The sequence below is a fragment of the Poromitra crassiceps genome (assembly GCF_964638095.1).
Source record: "Poromitra crassiceps genome assembly, chromosome: 7".
Classification (NCBI taxonomy): domain Eukaryota; kingdom Metazoa; phylum Chordata; class Actinopteri; order Beryciformes; family Melamphaidae; genus Poromitra; species Poromitra crassiceps.
In genome coordinates this window covers 59318296-59340394 of record NC_139628.1, presented here as the reverse complement: position 1 = coordinate 59340394, position 22099 = coordinate 59318296, and the positions used below count along the sequence as shown (strand labels likewise).

At 44.0% G+C, this 22099-nt stretch overlaps 1 protein-coding gene across 1 annotated transcript in view; it reads left to right on the top strand.

The window, feature by feature from the left end:
• The window catches only part of LOC310780292 (retinal guanylyl cyclase 2-like), a gene marked incomplete at both ends in the record, with an annotated part of 119723 nt that extends 98481 nt beyond the window's left edge, over positions 1–21242 (top strand). The window contains 5 exons of the mRNA XM_083640851.1: positions 3499–3673; positions 6837–6935; positions 16513–16598; positions 16848–16933; positions 21155–21242. Coding sequence (XP_083496977.1) covers positions 3499–3673; positions 6837–6935; positions 16513–16598; positions 16848–16933; positions 21155–21242 — 534 coding nt within the window. The remainder of the gene's footprint in view (positions 1–3498; positions 3674–6836; positions 6936–16512; positions 16599–16847; positions 16934–21154) is intronic.
• Positions 21243–22099: the final 857 nt, after the last annotated feature.

Genomic DNA, 22099 nt, shown 5'->3' with positions numbered 1-22099 from the left:
GGGTGTTGTATTTCTGCCTGTGAGCTGGTTGATGGTCTGCCATGCAGGCACGTGCACACATAGACATGAAAGGGGGCTTGAGCCCCTGCCTTTTTTTCAGTCTGTAAAAAGTGCCCTTTTTTTTTTTTTTTTTTTTAAATTATAATACATTTTTCATTTTCATTCCAACAACACATGAACAAAACAAACAGCTCAGACACATTAAAAAATAAAATAAAAAGTGCCCTTTCCTGACCATGAATGCATTTCTAATGGTGCTTTGTATGAAAATTGCCCTTTCCATGCCGTCACTGAAGGCAGCATTCAAAGAGAAATGCCTTTTCCAAGCTCTCTTGGCCTTGAATGCACCATTTGTAATAGGCCTCTGCATGGAGCAGTGTTTTTCTAAACTACTCTAAACTCTAAACTTTACTTTACACTATTGGAAAGGGATGTTGTGTTGATGAATCCGCAAAAAATAAAAAAAATTCTAATACACCTTATCTAAATCTTCTGTCTTGCTTTTTAGAATTATGGTTAAAATGCATGGTATATTACAAGCCTCACTCAGTATCGTTCAATGTTTCTGCCTGTGTTGCTATCTGTTGTAGTACAACAACCTAAAGGGAGAAAAGGAGCAAATACATATTGATGCTTAAATGATTTCACAACAGTATTGCAACAGCATGCAACTTTTATATACTAATATTATTCAGTTATGGAGTTATTTTTCCGTGACAAGTCTCATCCTAAAATGAGATATTCCTCTAAATCTGGTTAAAATCTGAATATTTAAAATGAGTTATACCCCTAAATTGGCCTTCAAATTGCCTCAAATTTCCGCCGCCACCCTCCGGACGGCGGCTGTAGTGCCCTTTTAAGAATTTGAGCCCCTGCCCCTCTAATGTTCTGTGCACGTCCCTGCTGCCACGCCTTGCGACTAGAATGGGTGAAGTCGATTTATTCAATGACTTCTGTCCATCTGGCCCTGCGGGTGATATCCAGCTTCTGGAGCAGTGCTGCTGCAGTCACGTCCACCTCTTCTCTGGAGCTAGCCCTCTGGTGGTCACACAGAAGGCGGCTGCATTCCTCGTCCCAACCTGGGATGTAATTCCTGTTATAGCCACGTGGGATGGTCTTCTTTGCCGCACCCAGGAGGACCTGGCAGTAGGCTGCATAGGCCGCATCCAGATCGGCTGTGTCTGGGTCTGGCAGGCCAGCTGACCTTCTTTCAGTCTCCTCCTCAGCATACGACTCCCAGTTGGCCTTTCGGAAGTTCCATCGCTTGACGGGTTTCCCTGGTACCGGTTCCACCAGTGATGGGACTTTAATGATGGATGGTCGGTGATGTGAGCGGGGAAACCTGTCCAGGACGCGTCTCTCTGGTTTCGGGTCGTTACTGTGGCAGATGGTGAAGGCCAGGTCCGGGTTGGTGGAGGTGTTCCAGCGTGCAGAGAAGAAGATTGGAGGCTCCTTGGGGTCGTACAGCAGCAGAGCATCAGTGTTGGAGGCCCATTCACTCAGCGCCACTCCATTAGGTGTTGTGTGGTTGTAACCCCAGTCTGTGTGCTGACAGTTGAAGTCACCTGCATAGATGGCGGGTGCAGTTATTGATGGGAGTGACGTCGCGGACAGCTCTGATGGTGGGGGCTTGTATACGTTGACGACTGATGTTTCCTGGATTTTTGTAACCAACCACTCGATGTTAGAGCCTGGTGGGGATTGGCTACTGGCTGACCAGCTTATTTCAGTCCGGACGAACATTGCCACACCGTGTTGCTTGCTGTAGATGGACCCAGCGAGATGGAACCCAGGGATCTTGAGGATGTTGTCGGATGTGCAGTGTGTCTCCTGCAGGAGCAGAACCGCTGCCCCGTTGGAATCAGCCAGGTGACGCAGGACTTCGAGTTTGGCGGTTGTTAGGCCCTCGACATTGAGTTGAAGCACTGACAGGCCTCGGTTTTCGACGGTCGGGATGACTGCCCGTCCGCCGATCCTAAGCCTGCCAGCTCGATGTTTGGTTGGCGACATTAGTTTCACAAGTTGGTCTTGCACCATTTCTTGTTACTTGCGGAGGAGGCCACGTGGAGGCTGTCGTCTTCTCCCCCGTCTTATTATCGTCTTATTTCCTATGTATTGCAGGTAGAGACAATAGCCGTTTTCACACATGCGCTTTATACCGGGAAATTACCAGAAAGCGGTGTAATGTCGTGTGAAAGTTGTTTTCCGGTATAAGCCCCCGTCACCGCGGACATTTGACCACTTCTAACCTTGTGATAAGACCGGTATGTCTGCTTCATGTGTGGGCGTGCCCATTTTCCCCCCTCCCCTCTCTGCTTGCTCTCTGGCCAGTCCTTCAGTCCTTCTCAGCACTGCCCGACAGGGACAGACACAGCGAAAATGGCAGCGGCTTGTTCTGAGAGTCTTGCAAGCCACCCAACGGCTTGTAGAGAAAGCAGATGCACGAAGCGAAATGTGGAAGTATTTTGCTTACGTTGCAGACAGCGAAGGCAAGCCCCTGGACACATCAAACTAAGCCAGTCTGTAAAAAGTGCTTCAACACGACGCAGGTGAACGGATAAACATCGAACCAGGCTAATTTCTCTCCAACAGGGATCCCAACTTCTTCAAAGATTTCAGTTCAAAGACTGGTTAGCGAATGTGAAGGATACAACATACATGCCCTCTTAAGTCAAACGAGTGTGATTTATTGTGTGACAAGCAAACTTATTTCACCATCCGAGTTTTGCTGCCCCCCCCCCCCCACCCCGCCCCCCAAAATACAGCTTCTTTCACGGCTGTTTTTACACATGTGATCCCTCAGGTGTGAAGGGAAATTCCGGGAAATAGCCGTTATTGATTTACAGGCAATGTTCCTGTACGCATGTGTGAAAACGGCTTCTTGGACAGGGGTGAGCAACTGCCCCCGACCTCACTCAGTGTAGCCCCTGGGTCTATTTTTGTTTTGTTTTTTTGTGTTTTGTTTTTTTACAAGGCGGACGTTTTTGGTTAGAATCTGTGTTTTTGTTTTACTGTACAACCCAGAATATGGCGCTAATGGTGTTAGCATTGTCCATCCACATACTGTTTAATGTTGGCATTTGAGCTAACGCTATTGTAACCAACTATATCCAGGATGCACATTGCAAATGCAACATTACTAATCTGATTAATATCACATATTTGGGTGATGTACCCCATCAAATTGCTGTAGTGGGCTGTTTTAAAGCTAGAGCAAAGTTTCTGGTGTAATCAGAATGGAAGAATTACTAAATTTGAATATGAAAAATATAAATGTTGGTATAATAAACGTTGATTACCAGTCATTTTAATCAAATTAGTAGCTATAATTGGGAGTGATGGTGTTACAGTATACTACTGGTGGAAGTGCACGGTCACAATCTGGCCCTCTGGTAGCGAGGACATTTTGTGTGGCCCTCTCTTTCATCAAAGTTGGCCATCCCTGCTATAGAAGATGCCTACATGGTTACAGTTTCTGATGTCTCCTATGTGTTGCAGGTAGAGACTATAGGAGATGCCTACATGGTTGCCTCCGGTGTTCCAAACAAAAATGGCACCCGTCATGCTGCTGAAGTGGCCAACATGTCTCTGGACATTTTACACTGCATCGGGGCCTTCAAGATCAAACACATGCCGGAGATTAAGGTCAAAATACGCATCGGACTGCACTCAGGTACACGTGCACACACACACACACACACACACACACACACACACACACACACACACACACACACACACACACACACACACACACGGGTTCACTCATATCAGTTAAAACGTACAATCCACCATTGATGGTCTTGCATCACCCCACATTGTATTAGCTTTCACACCAGCATCATTTGGTGTGGACTTTAGGACCTTCCTGCTAAGATGGATCATTTTGACAGGTGTGAACACGCCATGCGGAATGCAGACCAAAACTTTGCGAACGGTTTCCGTTCTCTTCCATTGGGACCATGATGTGGATCATTTTGGTGTGAGCAACTTTGATAAAGTCCGCTCCAAACAGAGGAACGTGTGTGTACTGAGCTCTTTCACACTTGGCTGTTTCTGGGGACCTGGCCAATGTGAAAGCTGATGTTTTATTGCAGGGATGTGCAACTTTGATGATATTTGGGGCATTTGAAGCCAGGTTTAGAGGAATAACTCATTTTAAATTAACAGTTGTGATGTCATCATTATTCAGTCTTAACCATGCACCAATATTTTATCCTTTTCTCACTCACTCCTATGTCACCACCTGCTCTCCCTGCAGGGCTTGAAATGTACTTTTTTGACCACCTGCCAATATGGCTCCTAAATTTTAAAGGTACCAGCCAATTAGAATTTCCACTAGCCAAAATGTTTTTCTTGAAATAAACCAGAATATGAGTGGGTGAATTTAAGCATAAGTATCAGTAAGTGGCCCGGGATTCTCAAAGGCTGTGTTGAGGGTCACACGAACAAAAATGCACTCTTGAAGCTAAATAAATCCTAACAGAGTTAATTTAAACTTTTACGTCAATGTAGAATTTTTTCATTTCTTACACATAAGATTACTTTTAGCCTTTTAGTCATAAAGATTATTGAAAGATATTCCATATTCCAGAATGAAATGTTATAACAGAAGTGGAGTATGGGCCAGAATTACACTTATTCAGTGGGTATCTTGCATGTTGCGTTCAGGTGCACTGTGTAAAAAAAAGAAAAAAGAAATGTAATTCCAGAGCGGGCAACACAGTTGCACACCCCTGTGGGGGCGCACACGGATGTCTAGAGCAAGTGCGCTGTGCCCAGTGTCTATTTTCAGAGCGCTCCGGCGTTTTTGCGCGCCCACTTCCAGCTGAAAGTATTTTAACTTTTCAGAAAGACACCGGTGTCGGGTGCTCCTTTTCAGGCAACTAATCATATGGAAAAACTATCACAACAGAGACACAAAGGCTCAATTGTGGGAGCAGATTGGCTAGACACTTATTATTTCTGGTGAGTGTTGAGCTAAATCACTGTATGTGTTGTTAGCTAATGTTAGCTGTCAGCTATCAAGCTAGCTACCGCACTGAGCTAACGTTACTTTCAGACTGCTTCCTTGCATATTGTGCACTGAGATCAGTGCTCCCTAGCGTACTTCCAGCGTTTAACGGTCAGAAAAAGAAGCTAGATGGACATACGGCCTAACAGCGCACATATGCATGTACACACATTTAAAGGACGGCTTTACCGTGGGGAATATGAATATATATTAAATCTCACGCCCCTAAGGTTTTCGAATCCGTTGAAATTTTTGAAATTGGAGGTTCACTGCCAGAGATATCAACCGAAATCCACTCTGTGTGTGGGGGGGGGGGGGGGGTGGTGGAGGGGAGGGGTGGGTGCGGGAACCCGAAATCCTACATTTCCCACAATGCACTGGGCTCGCGTGGCCTTCGTTTCCACACCCACCCCTCAGGCATTTGGCTGATATCAAACTCCAGTAGGTGGCGGTAATGCACATATATGCTTGCCAACCGCCATAAAAGTCGAAGAAGAAGAAGGCTTCGACACAAAAAGATTTAGTAGAACAAGAAAAAAAAAAAAATTGCCTCCAAATTGCACCAAATTTAAACGGTAGTATATATGTCGGGAGATGTCTTCATAAAAAAAAATCATGCATTTTAAGGCATTTTCGTAGGAGTTACGCGCATCTGACTGATGTTGTAACTATTTTATGTAAAAATGTGTAAAAACGGGTACATTGCTCAGCGTTGATTTCGTTACTTCAACGCACCTACTACTAGATGTAAAATTTGACGAGCTTTCCAATGCCGCCAGTCCCGTGTCTGTCCGTGCTTCCGTTCCCGAGAAAATCGTCTCTTTGCAAGGAGCTATGGAAAGCTAACCTAGCTACAGCAGGCTAGGTGGTGGAAAAAGATGGCTGCCTTTTGTTTTTGTTCAAGACCTCCGAAGGGGCGTGGAGGACCTCTAGAGGGACCATGGCTCACAACAATTGTAGTTCATAGGTCCTCGACTTCCGCAAGGCGGACTTGGGCCAGATGACGCGAAACGCGTCGGCTGGCCCAAAAAATATGTGAGAGATGCTTGATATCTCTGGCAGTGAACCTCCAATTTCAAAAAGCTTAGGGGCGTGAGATTTAATATATATTCATATTCCCCACGGTAAAGCCGTCCTTTAAGGAAAGGAATAATATCTAAGAAATACATTCACCTCACCTGCATCTCAACAGGATTGACAGCACAGCCACCTGAACAGTGAAAGCCAACAGCACAATAACAAGAAATAAATTACCCTGTATAATACAGGGTCCAACATTAACTTTTATTGTCCACCTGTGTGTGTGTGTGTGTGTGTGTGTGTGTGTGTGTGTGTGTGTGTGTGTGTGTGTGTGTGTGTGTGTTTGGGGTGGTGGGTGAAGCAAATCTACCAGCCACTTGCATGTTTTATCAGCATTTGGCTGGTGGGTTCAAATTTTTAACCCTGTCTCATTAACACAGGATTTACAGCACAGCTACACTTATTTAAAGCCAAAGCATAATAACCCTCTAATTGTCCATAAACGTATGGAACATTTTGTCAAACATAAAGGGTTGGGGGCCCTAAGGGATAATTTCATCCCAAGGGAAAAAAATGTTTAGGCCCAGGCGGTGACCCTGCGAAGAAGCTCTGGGTTAAAGGCCCCCTGAGCTCTTGGGCCCCTGGGCTTGGGCCCGGAAGGCCCGTTCGGTGATACATCCCTGCGTATGTGGGCGGGGTTTGATGTTACAGAGTTTATGACGCTAGCTGCTCGATGTTGTAGTGACTTTGGAGTCAGTGGTAATGATATTATTTTCTCCTTTTTTGGTGTCTGTCTGTCCAGGTCCAGTGGTAGCAGGTGTGGTGGGTCTCACCATGCCCAGATACTGTCTTTTTGGAGACACCGTGACCACGGCTTCTTTCATGGAAGCTACCGGACTCCGTAAGTATAATCTGAAAACAAAATGATAAAATTAGGCAGAAAAAAGGACAATACAAACAATATTCATCAATAGAATAATATATTTTCTTGTGTGTGACTTATATGCAAAGTGTGGAATTAAATCGTAGTCTCTCCCCAGACTCAAATATTACGTTGAATCGCTGCGCTCCGCATACTACATATACGAGTCTGTGCCACTATACAGCCACAGCTGTTATTTGAGGGCGGGACTAGGGGTTTGAAATTGAATGAGTTACAGGTCGTAGCACCAATGAGAGAGTGGTGTGGTTCGAAATGAAGTTATGATATAACTAAAGTTCGGGAACAAGGCAAACGCCACAACCAAACACTCATTTAATCATTCAATCAGTCAATCCCTCATCCCACATGGATTCAATCATTCGCTCCACCTACATATAAACCAAAATCCTTTCTCGCTCTTGTCTGAGGCCAAACTCATTCTGAGTTTCACTCCAAGACAGACAACACGAAACTTCAGCTCTTACCTGACTGCCATGGAATCCACGTTCCAGTTCCATGTCTCAGACAGCAACGACTTGCTTGGTGTCGGCGAGGACCCACACAGGTTTCATCTCCCTTGTCCGATGCTGCCGACGAGCCTCTGGTCCGTCGTTCCGACCTGCCGCCTCGTCGGAGATTCACATTCCTTCCCAACGTTATGCTCAAACCCACAGCAGTGCCAACGCTACCAGCCATCTAGCCACACAAGGCAATCATCGCTGTTTAGCCGACGCAGCCAAACTCACGGTAATCCAGTCCCATCTCAATCCACACACACACATCATGGACAGTTGCCATCTGTGAAAACAAAGTATCCTTTCATCGCAGTGATCACTGCAAAAAGTTTGGTCGTTAACCAAACTTTGGCCACTGGCACGTCATCATCCAGCACCCACTGCCACCATGCGCTTCCGGCAACACCACGGCGATCCCGGATGATGTCATCACGCCGACCGACGCTGCAGTGCAATTCAATTCAATTCAATTCAATTCAAAAAACTTTATTAGTCCCGCAAGGGGCAATTTAAGGCATGAATACTGCAAACAAGCTGTACTTTGTACACATCCAAAAACAATACAAAAAACAAGACAATAAATACAATAAATGGCACTGATAAAGCAAGATCCCTGATTACAATGTATCCAACACCACAAGGAATATATTCAAATCAAAAGGTCAAGGTGCAGACTTAGTCTAGATAAACTGACCATTTCTTGTACTGTGGCTGTTCACCAGTCGAATGGCCTCTGGAACAAAACCAAACTTCCTTCTGTTGCAGCTTCTTCTTCTTCTTATAGTTTTCCGGCAGACTAGATGCCTTATGGCCAGTGTTGGGGGTAACGCGTTAGTAACACGTTACCAACCGCGCTGGAAGTGGGGAGCTGCCGGGGCTGCAGCCCCCCCTGGTGGCGGCCTCAGCCCCTGCACCTTCCTGACGCAGCCCCCCCCAGCCCCCCCCAGCAGCCCCACCCTCATTTGGCGAAACTTCAGTGACTGTCACAGGCATCTCTCTCTCTCTCTCTCTCTCTCTCTCTCTCCCCTCATTTCCCCGTGGGTGCTCTGCTCTGGGCTCTAGGCTGTGGCTGGGCGGGGTCGAGTCTCTTTACATTGATTTGATAGCAAACTCCACCCACCCGAGGCCCGCTGGCGGCCCCGGGTTACAAAACGAGTTGATCAAAACATAGCCCAATCTGATTGGCTGCATGAGTCAGTGCACTGCTGACGTAGTGAGTAAACACACTTGTGCATTGAGCGGTATCAGAGAGAGAGTGACAGACTGACACATCTCAACACAAGTAGCCAAAACAAAATGAGGAGATTTTTGATCACAAAACCTAGTGCGTTTTCCACCACCACCAGTGCAACCGTGAGAGTATAGCCTACGACTTCCAGTTCCAGGTGAGGTGTAGTGGTGTATGTTATAATGTTGGTTAAAACTTTTGATGTCTCAATCAATGTGTCTGTGTGGGTCGGTCGCTGATGCTGACGCTGTTCATGTTCTATGTTGCTGAGATGAGTGTGGTTTACAGCATGCTTCGGTCGCTTGTTCCTATTCTGTCGAACTGAAGTGGTGTGTGAAGTGTGTGTGTGTGTGTGTGTGTGTGTGTGTAGGTCGCTGTTAAATCTCCTATGGTGCGTTTGCGTCACTACAGCTTTATCGCTTTATCGGGGGATGGGTTGGGCGACGGGCATGCGAAAGCATGGGCACGCACTGGCACAGACAGAAATCGGCACCCCTGATTCCATTCAAGTTTTAAGACAATGTGCATTAGGCTACAAGTGCCAACTTCACGCAGCATGCTCGCACAAGGCCGCGCCGCGCAGCGCACTTTGCGTGTGCTCGCACCTCGCACGTGCACGCGCACGTACCTCACACGTGCACGCGCAAAGTGCTCGGCGCAGCGCGCCGCGCAAAGCGCGCCGCGCAAGTCCGAGTATATGCTTCAGACCCCCTCGTGGGAGATAGCTTCCCGCGCGCCTGCACGTTACTGTAATCACATAACTTTTGTCGGTAACGAGTAGTGTAAGGCACTACTGTCCCTAAGTGCAGTAATCACATTACAGTTACTAACCAACACTGAACTTGTTACTTGCGTACTAGCAAGATAAGTGTAGAGAGAGAAGATCTCCGTTGTAATAGCAGATCCTGTGCCCCATCAGACGGGTCACTTAACTGCACAACAGAATCAACCATGGTGCCAATATTTCAACTTTGTATTACCATGCAGAACAGCACTATTAGTCGACACATAACTTATCAGATAACTAACATCATATAAAACAAGAAGTAATTTTAACCTCCAAAACACATTGACAAACAAACAATTGACACAAAAACACAAAACACACTACCCCAGGGCATGCTGGGAACTCCGCCCACTTTCCTCTTCCACAGGTTAAATTTCCCAGAAGCCTTTGCATAACTTTTTACGCTCTGTTTTACAATTAAATCAGGCTAAAAAGTGTTAGATATAAATAATATTTATTTTAACACAACATGCAATTCTGGAATATTTGAATATTGGACAAAATTAAATTAAATGAAATGTAAACCATAAGAGAAAGCCACATACAGCGGTGGGGTCTGTAAATACCCCTCGCAAATATAACGTGTTCTAGTGAACTGGGCGCAGTGCGGTATGCTCCGTAATAACACCCGCCTTGCCGTCCTCTACAAAACAACTTTTGAGGGGTGGAGATACGCACATTACCTCGACCCCAAGCAAGCAGCAAAAGCTTGCTTTTCACCAGGTAACATCAAAATCAGAGATGTTGTTGCCTCGTACATGGGAGAGGAAATGTTGCCAGTTTCAACAGTAGAATGAAATCACCATTTTTCAGAAACATATTGAGCAGAATAGCCTACAGATGGCAGGGAACGGACAGCCATCATCAGACAGGAAAGGTTTTGCAACCTACCTTATAACGATCGAGATTTGGGCTAATATATACATATGCCCATATTATATGGGCATATGTAAGGTTTAATGTTGTATTGTTAACTGATGTTACGGAGTAACGCAAAAGTAATGTAACGAGTAGTGTAACAAATTACTTTCTCCAGGGAGTAATCAAGTAAAGTAAGGCATTACTTTTTTTTAAAGTAATGTGTAATGTGTAATACATTACTTTTTTGAGTAACGGACCCCAACTCTGCTTACGGCACATTGCTGCCTCTCACTGGTCGGAAGTATTACTGTTTATGGTCTGGGTGAATACTCGATTCTGATTGGCTGCAAGGTGTCCATTATTTTGTGATAATGTACAGTGATATTGTACACCTAGCTAAATGGTCTGTTCACGTTCATATCAATGCGCCATAGTTTCAACAGTGGTATCAAGAGAGCTGTTTGAGCTCTATACCCCTGTTAAGGGTTAATATGACAATTTTGGAAGTTGAGAAAAAAATTGAGTCGGTCAAAGTAAGTATTTAAATCACCCCTGTGTGCTCAGTTTATCAAAAATAACTCTTATTGGGGAGGTACGGTGGTGCAGTGGTTAGCACTATCGCCTCACAGCTCGAAGGTCATGGGTTCGATTCCCACCTGGGGACGAGGTGAGCGCTGAAGGAATGCGTGCCCGTCCACACACCGCATGTCCTCGAGTGCCCACCGCCTGGGTGGGGTCGGCAAAATGGCCTTTCTGTGTGGAGTTTGCATGTTCTCCCCGTGCCTCCCGGGGGTTTCCTTCATATAGGAACCCCCTTCACAAAAACATGCAACATCCTGGTTGCTAATGTGGTTCCTCCTCTGATCGCTAAGGGCGCCTGTTCAGAGGGAGGGGAACTGGTTGGAATAGCGTGAACCTCCCACGTGCTATGTCCTACCGGTGAAGCTCCCTCTATCAGGCGAAAAGAAGCAGCCTTGTGACTGCCCATGTATCGGAGGAAGCATGGAGCCAGTCTCGGCTCTCCCAAGATCGGCAGAGGATGGAGTAGCAACCAGGATTGAAACCAAAAATGAGCACTAATGGGGGATAAAAATGGGATAAAAAATCGGGGGGGGAAAAAAAAAAAAAAAAAAAAAACTCTTATTTACAATTTTGATTTTCGTTTCGGAGATTTCTAACCTCGCGTCACCAGGCTCTTCTCGGCGAGAAAGAAGAGATTTCCCTTGGCTCGTACACGAGCGGGGGCGAGCTGGGCGCGAGCCGGGCCTTAGAGAGAGAGAGAGAGAGCAAGCGGCCAAACGGTAATGTCTTAATTTAATGTAGAACGCAAAACATCGTTAAACCCGCATTCCTGTGATAAAGTTAACGTTTGAGTCGGCTTTAAAACGGAGGGTGGTGGAGGTGGGAGGGACTATTTTATTTCGTGGAAGTCTGATTTACAGTATGAATAACAGACATTTAGCCATTTAGATTGCTTTATTTATTACACATGGAAATATAAATGACTGGTCTTATTGTTTTGTTGGCAAGTGACCATGGTATAAGCGGGTTAATGCACTTAACCCGCACTTCGCGGAGGCAACCATCCTCGGCTTCGCCTCGGATGGTTCACGCCTCTCGCGTCGTCCCTTAAAAAGTGATAATGTACACCTCGTCGTGCATTAACCCTTACTTATGGTGTTCCTAATTCCACAAGAATTCAAGAACTGCCAGCACAGTCCTTGCATGATTCCCAGCAGTGTTGGGGGTAACTCATTACAAAGTAACATATTACACGTAATATATTACTTTAGCAGTAACTCAGTAATATAACTTATTACTTATAGGATTTCAGTAATAGTTTACCAGTTACTTCGTCAAGTAACTCAAGTTACAAATTGAGTTGCATTTTATTAAATCAAAGCACATAGTTTATACAATCACTTCCTAATCAAACTGTGTTTTCTTTATGCAAATAACCAACCACTATAGATTACAATAACAAAGGAAAAGAATAACTTGCCCAACACTGATTCCCAGTGGATTCAGCAGGCTCCGCATTGTTAGTCTTTGTGCCCAAGCTTAGTGCGAGGGATCAGCCGAACGGCATTTTGATGAACGGGCCGCTCACTGGGTGGCAGCAGCGATGGAACCCTATAGAGCCCAAGTGGCGCGAGGCGTGAGTGTCTGCTCTAGCCGGCGTGACTCTGTTTGCATTTGGAGAACCGCGACAGTTCACACAACTTTGACACGACATGTATATATTATACATCAGTCTCTTGGGCTAGTTCAGCTCTCACTCAAAATGTCAAAATATAAGCGATAATATAGTTTTGGGATGTTAACGTTTGTCTGGCACAGCTCATACTATTAACTGCCGCGGGTGGCAAATGACGTCACGCTGACTCGTCCTATACAGCAGCATACAGCCTTTTTCTCTCTCGTGTGTAACATTTACATTCCATGAGTACACGTTTCACAGTACACAGTTGCACACAGTCCATCTTAATGTTTTCCACTCTTTGCCAAGTCCCATGCCAATCCAGTGTCGCAGACGGCAGCCATTCCTGCAGCCTCAGTCAGGAGGGCGAGATTGCCGCCCCCCCCCCCGTGCCTGCTCCCTCTGTTTCTACTTTGTCTAACCTCATTGCTTCATTTCTCTCATCCCAGTTGGACACAGTGCATGACAGCGTTGACATGTGTTTTGCAGACAAAACAAAAAAACATTTTTACCCCATTTTTTTTAGGTGTGCCAGCGACCTGTCTGGGTGGCATTTGCACACCCTGGCACACCCGTGGCTACGCGCCTGCCTGTTAGTAGCTTAGTTTTAAAGACAGGGTGAAGTTTCAAGTCTATCGTAACATGTCATGATATTTTTTTTAGCGAGGGTGCTTAATTTCAAAGTGAAAATCTCTGTGTTTGTTGGCAGGTATGTTGTCTTTCTTTAAACCACTGGCACAGTAGCTATGTCATATGTATCAAAGAGTCTACTCACGCATGCCACAATAAATAAATAGCATATAGAACACACCTGGTCCATGTAGCCGCCAGGAATCAGACAGAGGACGCTTCACTTCGTCACACACACACACACACACACACACACACACACACAACGTTGGTTTAGCGTTAAGTTGTTTGCTGCTCAGCTGCGCCAAATCCTCAAATCAGGCCCGGCGCCACGAGGTGGCCTAAAGGGCCTTAGCCCCCTCAGTTCAATTTTCGGCCCCCTCACTTGAAAAAAAAAAAAAAAAAAAAGATTTAAAGAATAGTTCATCTATAAAGGCCAGTTAGGCAATGTTTGTACCTGACATGTTTAGGCTGCTGTTTCTGCAGTCTTCATCAAATTTGATCAGTTTAAGTTGATGTAGGCTACCCCCTGTAAACATAGCTCTGTTGTTTCAGAATTGGCAGGGAAGCGCTATTTGCTGTGCTTTGGTTGTCGCAAGGTGTCAGAGATGTAGCTATTTATTAAATTTGAACCTATGAACCCTTGAACCTCTATTAATGCCTTAATCTGCTGCTGTGAAATAAATGTTTTATTTGATTTTGAATAGTAGTCTTTCTTGTGTTGTTATTGTGCTTTCCAGAGGTTATTATGGTTAAAAAGTCTAGAAATAGGCATGTTTTACGATATAAAAATATCATATAAAAAATAAAAAAAAATCAGCCCCCTCGCCAGTTATAACAGCCCCCTCAGTCATTTCATCCTGGCGCCGGCCCTGCCTCAAATCAAGATCTTCTTCTCTGGGGCTTTCGGCAGGCTAGACACTACTATGGCTCATTACTGCCTCTCAGGTTTAAGACTGGATTGCGCCTATACACGGAAGCTTGGTTTACTGACTGTGCAGAGAGCCAATCATATGGGGTGGCACCTGGGGTGGCCAATCAGATTCTAGGGGTGGCCCATGCCACCCCAGACCACTCCCTAGACACGCCACTGATGCTGACACAGCACAGCTCTGAGCATGCTGACACACAGCACAGCTATGAGCATGCTGACACACAGCACAGCTATGAGCATGCAGACACAGCACAGCTCTGAGCATGCTGACACACAGCACAACTGAGCATGCTGACACAGCACAGCTATGAGCATGCTGATACAGCACAGCTCTGAGCATGCTGACACACAGCACAGCTCTGAGCATGCTGACACAGCACAGCTCTGAGCATGCTGACACAGCACAGCTCTGAGCATGCTGACACACAGCACAGCTATGAGCATGCTGACACACAGCACAGCTATGAGCATGCTAACACAGCACAGCTCTGAGCATGCTGACAGAGCATCCAGAGCTCCTTTATCAAACGTTTCTTCTTCAGTTCTTTCTCTCCTCGGATCTGCAGAATCAGCTGCACTTGTTAGCCGGAGATATACATGTTTTTAACTGCATTGGTTTGTTTGGAGCATGGATTGTTGTGGTTGGTCATACGCGTCCTTTCCAAATTAACCCTTTGTGTACACTCCAAATGGAAGCAGGATATGCGAGGGAGCGATCACACAAACTATCTGCCCTGACTTTCTCCCACACAGCATGTTACTTTTGTTAGTGATGCCTCAGTGAACCAGCACTATTATTATTATTATTATTATTATTATTATTATTATTATTATTATTATTATTATTATTATTATTATTATTATGGTAGCTCAGGAATTTCTATTCTATTCTCTATTATTTTTTCTCTATTTTATTTTATCATATATTCTGTTCTATTCTATTCTATATTCTACTCAGTGGCGTGCCTGACCAAGTTGGTGCCCTAGGCAAGATTTTTCCTGGAAAGATCCATAATCACCAGACTAAGTACATTGCCACTGCCCAGGCTCAATGGACTTGACAAAAAAGGGAGACCACACGTTTCAAAGCAATGTTACACAATGTTTATTTTGGCTGGTATTGCCATTTCAGAAGGTACACATCGTTTGTCTTCCATTAGTCTCATCTAGTGTCCTCTAGAGCAGGGGTTCCCAACCTTTTTTGTGCCAAGGACTGGTAGACACATGGGAAAAAAGTCACGGACCAGTTGTCAATTTTAATGGTTTTAGTTATGTAAGGGATAATGTATACTGAGCCGGTGATTACTGTGGAAATAATGACCGACAGGTGAATGATTTAGCCCGACGCGCAGCGGAGGGCTTAATATTCACCTGAAGGTCATTATTTCCAGTAATCACCGGCTCAGTATACATTATCCCGCTTAGAACACGGCCTACAACTAAATCATTCAATAATCTGACAAAAATAATTATTCAAATAGATTTTTTAATAGCGTTTTCAACACAAAGCGGTTTCATTCGTAATTGGCACACAAGACACCACAGCTGCAACTGGTTGGCCTAATTAGTAGCGTCTGCGGACAAAATGCTCTTACCAACTGATTAATCCAGGTGTGGCAGAGCAGCGGTCGGTTGTCGAGAAATAATGACCGGTGAATATTGTTGATTGACCAATCAGAATCGAGTATTCGAGAGAGCCGTGTTCTAAATATATTTACTCACCATGTGGCGACAAAGGTTAAATAACAGCCTTTTGTGTTGTACTATATGTAGCCTATACAGTATTTATGTTTTTGTTTGAACTACAAACATAAATAAATGTCAACTTATTTATTTTTTTACCTCTCAAAAATCTGAGGGGGCAATTGCCCCCTCAGTAAGAAAAAAAAGAACCCTCTCTGGCGCCCCTAACGGCTCAAGCGCCCCTAGAATTTGCCTAGTTCGCCTAATGGACGGCACGCCACTGATTCTACTATATTCTATTATATTGTATCCTATATTCTACTCTATTCTATACTCTATTCTATACTCTATTCTATTCGATTAATACTCTATTATCTATAGAATATAATATAGCATATTATAGAATAGAACAGTCTATTCTATTCTAAATTATTTTCTCTATTCTACTCTATTCTATTCTACTCTATTCTATTTATTTTATTCTATTCTCTATTCTATTCTATTATACTATATTCTATTCTACTATATACTATATTCTATTGCATTGTATGCATTGTACTGCACCTTGCTCTGTAGCAGTGTATTCTGTACTTGTCGTTTTCTTCTATATTTTAGTGTTTTATCTGTGAAGCATTTTGGTCGGCTTTTGTCGTTGTAAATGTGCTCTATAAATAAAATTGACTTGACTTGACTATTCTACTCTATTCTATTCGTCTAGCCTACAGAATCCATATCAGTCTGAGTACAGTGAAGATCCTGACCAGTCTCAAATTGGGATACCAGATAGATACCAGGAAGACCGAGGTATTCACACACACACACACACACACACACACACACACACACACACACACACACACACACACACACACACACACACACACTTCTCATTTTGTCTTTAGTTGGCTGTTTATTTAAGTCTGCGTGTGTGTGTGTGTGTGTGTGTGTGTGTGTGTGTGTGTGTGTGTGTGTGTGTGTGTGTGTGTGTGTGCGTGCGTGCGTGTGCGTGCATGCGTACGTGCTTGTGTATGTTTGCTCATGTTTGTGTTTTAGGTGAGGGGAACGGAGGACACCTATTGGTTGATCGGCAGAGATGGCTTCACCAAAGCTTTGCCTGTTCCCCCAGACCTCACCGGAGGGTAGGAAAACATACACACACATGCGCACACACACACACACACACACACACACACACACACACACACACACACACACACACACACACACACACACACACACACACACACACACACACTGCTCAACCCAATTGGCAGAATACAATTTGACATTGTACATCAATCTCAATCTAAATTTGAAATAAAAGCGGTTAATTTGAAAACCTTGTCTCCTTTCCAACATTGGTCACAAATAAAACGACTTTAATGAATAGTAAAAAGGAAGAAGTTTCACCGCACACAATGTGGAACTTTAAGTTGATTTATTCTCTAAAAAAGCAGCGCGTTTCGCCACTCAGGCTTCATCAGGCTCATATCAGTCAGTCACATATCGGCACAATGTTTTTATAGGCTGCACCTATAATCAGTGGAATGGGCAGCAGCTGACAGAGGGCTACCAGGAGCCAATGATACTCAATTCCAATCTTCATACAAATTAGCAATGGTTACATCTCATTCATAATATCAAAAGGCTCAATCAATATCAATACAAGTATTATAGCTGCTGCGCAGCAATGGGTCGTGGCCGGGCAAGTCTCAAGGCTTTGAGCTATTATGACATCACAATTGCTCGAGTGACATCAGTGATGGCATCACAATTGCTTGACTGACTGATGACATCACAAATACAACCTAATTGCCATAGGTAATTAAGGCAATTAGGCTATACACTGGGCCAGAATTCAACGTTTTGATGCACTGTGGGCTCAATTTTTGACCGATCGAAAATCTGTTTTGATACTTTTGTGTAGGACAGTCTAACGATGCAGATGCTGAAGTTTGGTGTCGTTTGAAGAAAAAATGTGGGAGGAGTAGGGTTTAATTCGTTTTTGCAGTTTTGCGGTCTTTAGACTTCATAATTGGCCATAGGTTGCATTGTACAAAAGTTTCTCCTCATTTGGGCGCACATTTTGGTGAAAGTTGCAAAGCCGTAGCACGCATGCCTGATTTTTTATGAATTTTTTAAGTTTGAAACTTTAGACGGTCACTGTAGTGCCACCGTTAGGACTATTGGCCCCAAATTTGTGTCAAAGACGTTTGGCATGGGACTGGACCTTTGTGCAAAGTTTGGTTAGTTTTCATCCATGGGAAGTCGAACTTCCCGGGAGAAGAAAAAAAATAATAATACAGGCAAATACAATAAGTGGCCCTGCCGCTTCGCTGGCCCGGCCACTAATAATACAGGCAAATACAATAAGTGGCCCTGCCGCTTCGCTGGCCCGGCCACTAATAATTATCTGGGAAAGGGAAGGTGCGATCGTGATTCCGGGCCTCGTTCAGTTACTTTTCCACCCCGAGTCCAACGCCGCCATCCGTGAGTCTCTACGAGTTACGGTTGCGGAGATACGCTGCTGTACCACCCCCCATAGGCAAACAATAGCGCCCCCTACAGGCCAAATAACACTTTATTTTCTGAAATCAGCTCAGAAGTGTCAAGTGTCAATACAAGAAGGAAGGTTGGCCATAATGACAATGAATCAGCACTTCCTGCCGCCCTTCAAAATAAAACAATTTAGAAGGTACAGGTACTGAATGCTGCTATAGCACCCCCTAAAGGCGAAATGACACAATATTTCTCCTATAGGCTCAGAGTACATCCTTCCACACCTGGACCAAGGTTGGTTAGGATCGCACGTTGTGTTCCAGAGTTATGGCGATTCTTGTGAAATTGGCCCCACCCACAGAAGTTTGGAAGTCGATTATATCGCAACGGTGCACTTTTTTCAAATACTACGAAACAGTGTTGTGCAAGACACTCATCACATGATGTGTGCTTTGGTTTGGTGAAGATTGGACAAGATTTCAAGGAGGAATCACAAAAAAACTGTTTTGGACCAAATTCAAAATGGCGGAAAATCTAGTCAGACGGAAATGGACGTCACCTAGATGAGTAGATGCGGAAGGACCCAAGGAATCCAGGGAAATAAGAAGCTTGATGATAGACTCTACGGTTCAAAAGTTATGGACCAGAATATAAAGAGGGCTGTTATAGCTCCACCATCTGCTCAATTTGTGTAATTATTTCGTGTCTAGTAAAAGGCCCCTCTGTGCACCTCCCTACCAAGTGTCGTAGCTGTAGCTGTTATGGTTTCTGAATTACAGCTAATTTACTGCAAGATTTTTCAAAACCCAATGCAAGTCAATGTGGAAAAAAATGGCGCTTAATAGCGAATAGTGCCCAAACCGCTTGACCAAACCCTTAGAAAAGCCATAGCACACCTGTCCTCAATAAGCCGCATGTTTTGAGTTCGGGCATGTCTATGTGGCACAGAAATTGGGGGAGTTATTATGCGCCAAAAAAGTGGCTGCTGTGCAGCAATGGGTCGTGGCTGGGCAAGTCTCAAGGCTTTGAGCTATTATGACATCACAATTGCTCGAGTGACATCAGTGATGGCATCACAATTGCGTGACTGACTGATGACATCACAAATACAACCTAATTGCCATAGGTAATTAAGGTAATTAGGCTATACACGGGGCCAGAATTAAACGTTTTGATGCACTGTGGGCTCAATTTTTGACCGATCGAAAATCTGTTTTGATACTTTTGTGTAGGACAGTCTAACGATGCAGATGCTGAAGTTTGGTGTCGTTTGAAGAAAAAATGTGGCAGGAGTAAGGTTTAATTCGTTTTTGCAGTTTTTGCAGTTTTGCGGTCTTTAGACTTCATAATTGGCCATAGGTTCCATTGTACAAAAGTTTCCCCTCATTTAGGCGCACATTTCGGTGAACGTTGCAAAGCCGTAGCAGTATGCCTGATTTTTTATGAATTTTTTTACGTTTTAAACTTTAGACGGTCGCTGTAGTGCCACCGTTAGGACTATTGGCCCCAAATTTGTGTCAAAGACGTTTGGCATGGGACTGGACCTTTGTGCAAAGTTTGGTTAGTTTTCATCCATGGGAAGTCGAACTTCCCGGGAGAAGAAAAATAATAATAATACAGGCAAATACAATAAGTGGCCCTGCCGCTTCGCTGGCCCGGCCACTAATTAGGCCATGAACAACAATATATATATACCGTATACAAAAATCATTAATTATACAAAAGGGCAACAATACATTTTACAAAAGGTAGGGCAACAATAAATGTACTCCATGATCCCTGCTTCTGATCCCTACATAAGGGGAGGGAGGGTGGTGAAAGAGGAAAAAAGTGTATGGGGGTGTGGTCCTGCCTTTCCTCACTAGGTGGCATATCTGGAAGCAGAAAGAACATGTGAATAACAGGCACAAATAAATTACAAATCCATTACAATATACATTCTACAAAATACACACCAAGATCACAACACTACATTTAATTCATTATCTTAAAAAATACCCAACTCTATCCCTGTGAAAATAGGGAGGGGACAGAAGCTGGACTAGTGAGGGAATATCTTCACATTGTGTGGTAACGTTTCAGTGCAGCCCGAAACGTTACCACACAATGTTGCAATAAAAACCTAACTGGAGCCCTTTGCAGTGTGCAAACTTTTTTACAATTTTCTTTATATTTATTGTTGCCCTACCTTTTGTAAAATGTATTGTTGCCCTTTTGTATAATTAATGATTTTTTTGTATTGTTGTTCATGGCCTAATACTTGTATTGATATTGATTGAGCCTTTTGATATTATGAATGAGATGTAACCATTGCTAATTTGTATGAAGATTGGAATTGATTACCACTGGCTCCTGGTAGCCCTCTGTCAGCTGCTGCCCATTCCACTGATTATAGGTGCAGCCTATAAAAACATTGTGCTGATATGTGACTGACTGATATGAGCCTGATGAAGCCTGAGTGGCGAAACGCGGTGCTTTTTTAGAGAATAAATCAACTTAAAGTTCCACATTGTGTGCGGTGAAACTTCTTCCTTTTTACTATGGACTTCCTTCCTGACACCACCGGCACCAATGTGAAGATCTGAGCTGTGCAGGGCAATCTAACTTCATAGACTTTAATGAATGTTGTTATGTTTAGGCAAGTAAAACAACTTGGTTTAGGTCAGGGTTATGGTTAGGGTTAAATAACAAAAACGTTACATGTGAAATGTAGTCTTTGAACATGGCTATCCAGTGTGGAAGGCAAGTATTTCCATGATCCACCCCGACCACAACTTCCTTACTGGACACCGCCCTCTTTCAATAGCAGACTCTATGACGTTTCTAACCACCTATTTTTTGTTTGTCTGTCTGTCTGTCAGGGCCAGTAACCATGGCATCAGTCTGGATGAGATTCCAGTGGAGAGGAGACAGAAGTTCCTGGATCGACAGAGGAAGATCAAGAAATAACACACACATACACACACACACACACACACACACACACACACACACACACACACTACACACAGACACCTCCTTCCTTCACATCCCCTCTCAGATTTTAAATCAACTACAACCTGTCATGAACCAAATAGTTTTCTGGCAATATGCTTTAATAGATGCATAATACAGACAGAGACAGACAGACAGAGACAGACAGACAGAGACAGACAGACAGAGACACACACACACACACACACACACACACACACACACACACACACACACACACACACACACACACACCCTGGAAGACTGGACTGTGTTGTTATAGCGGCTAATTAAGATGTTAAGCCAAACCCAACAGTTACATGCTCAATAGATCCAGTTAGATCTCAATAGATCCCATTAGATCTCAATAGATTCAATTAGATCTCAATATATCTAATTAGATCTCATTCGATCTCAATAGATGTTATTAGATCAAAATAGATCTCTATAGAGCCCAATACATCTCAATAGATCCCATTACATCTCAATAGATCTGATTAGATCTGTTTAGATCTCATTAGATCCAATTAGATCTCATTAGATCCAATTAGATCTCAATAGATACAATTAGATTAAATGTATGGAGTGACCAACAGAGGGAGCAGCGTACGTAAATTCTCTTTTCCCCAGTTCAGTCCGGACTTTAGGGACCGTTACACCCAATGTACACCAGATGCGTTACGGCTGCATTGCGGATCCAGTAAAACTGCCGGATCAGACTCTCACCCATGTTAATAGATGGGCAATACATGCGGTACACAAAAATTATGCACCTGTTCTATTTTTGTCGGATCCCGCATGTGTCTGACAGATTACATGAGTGTGGGTCTGTT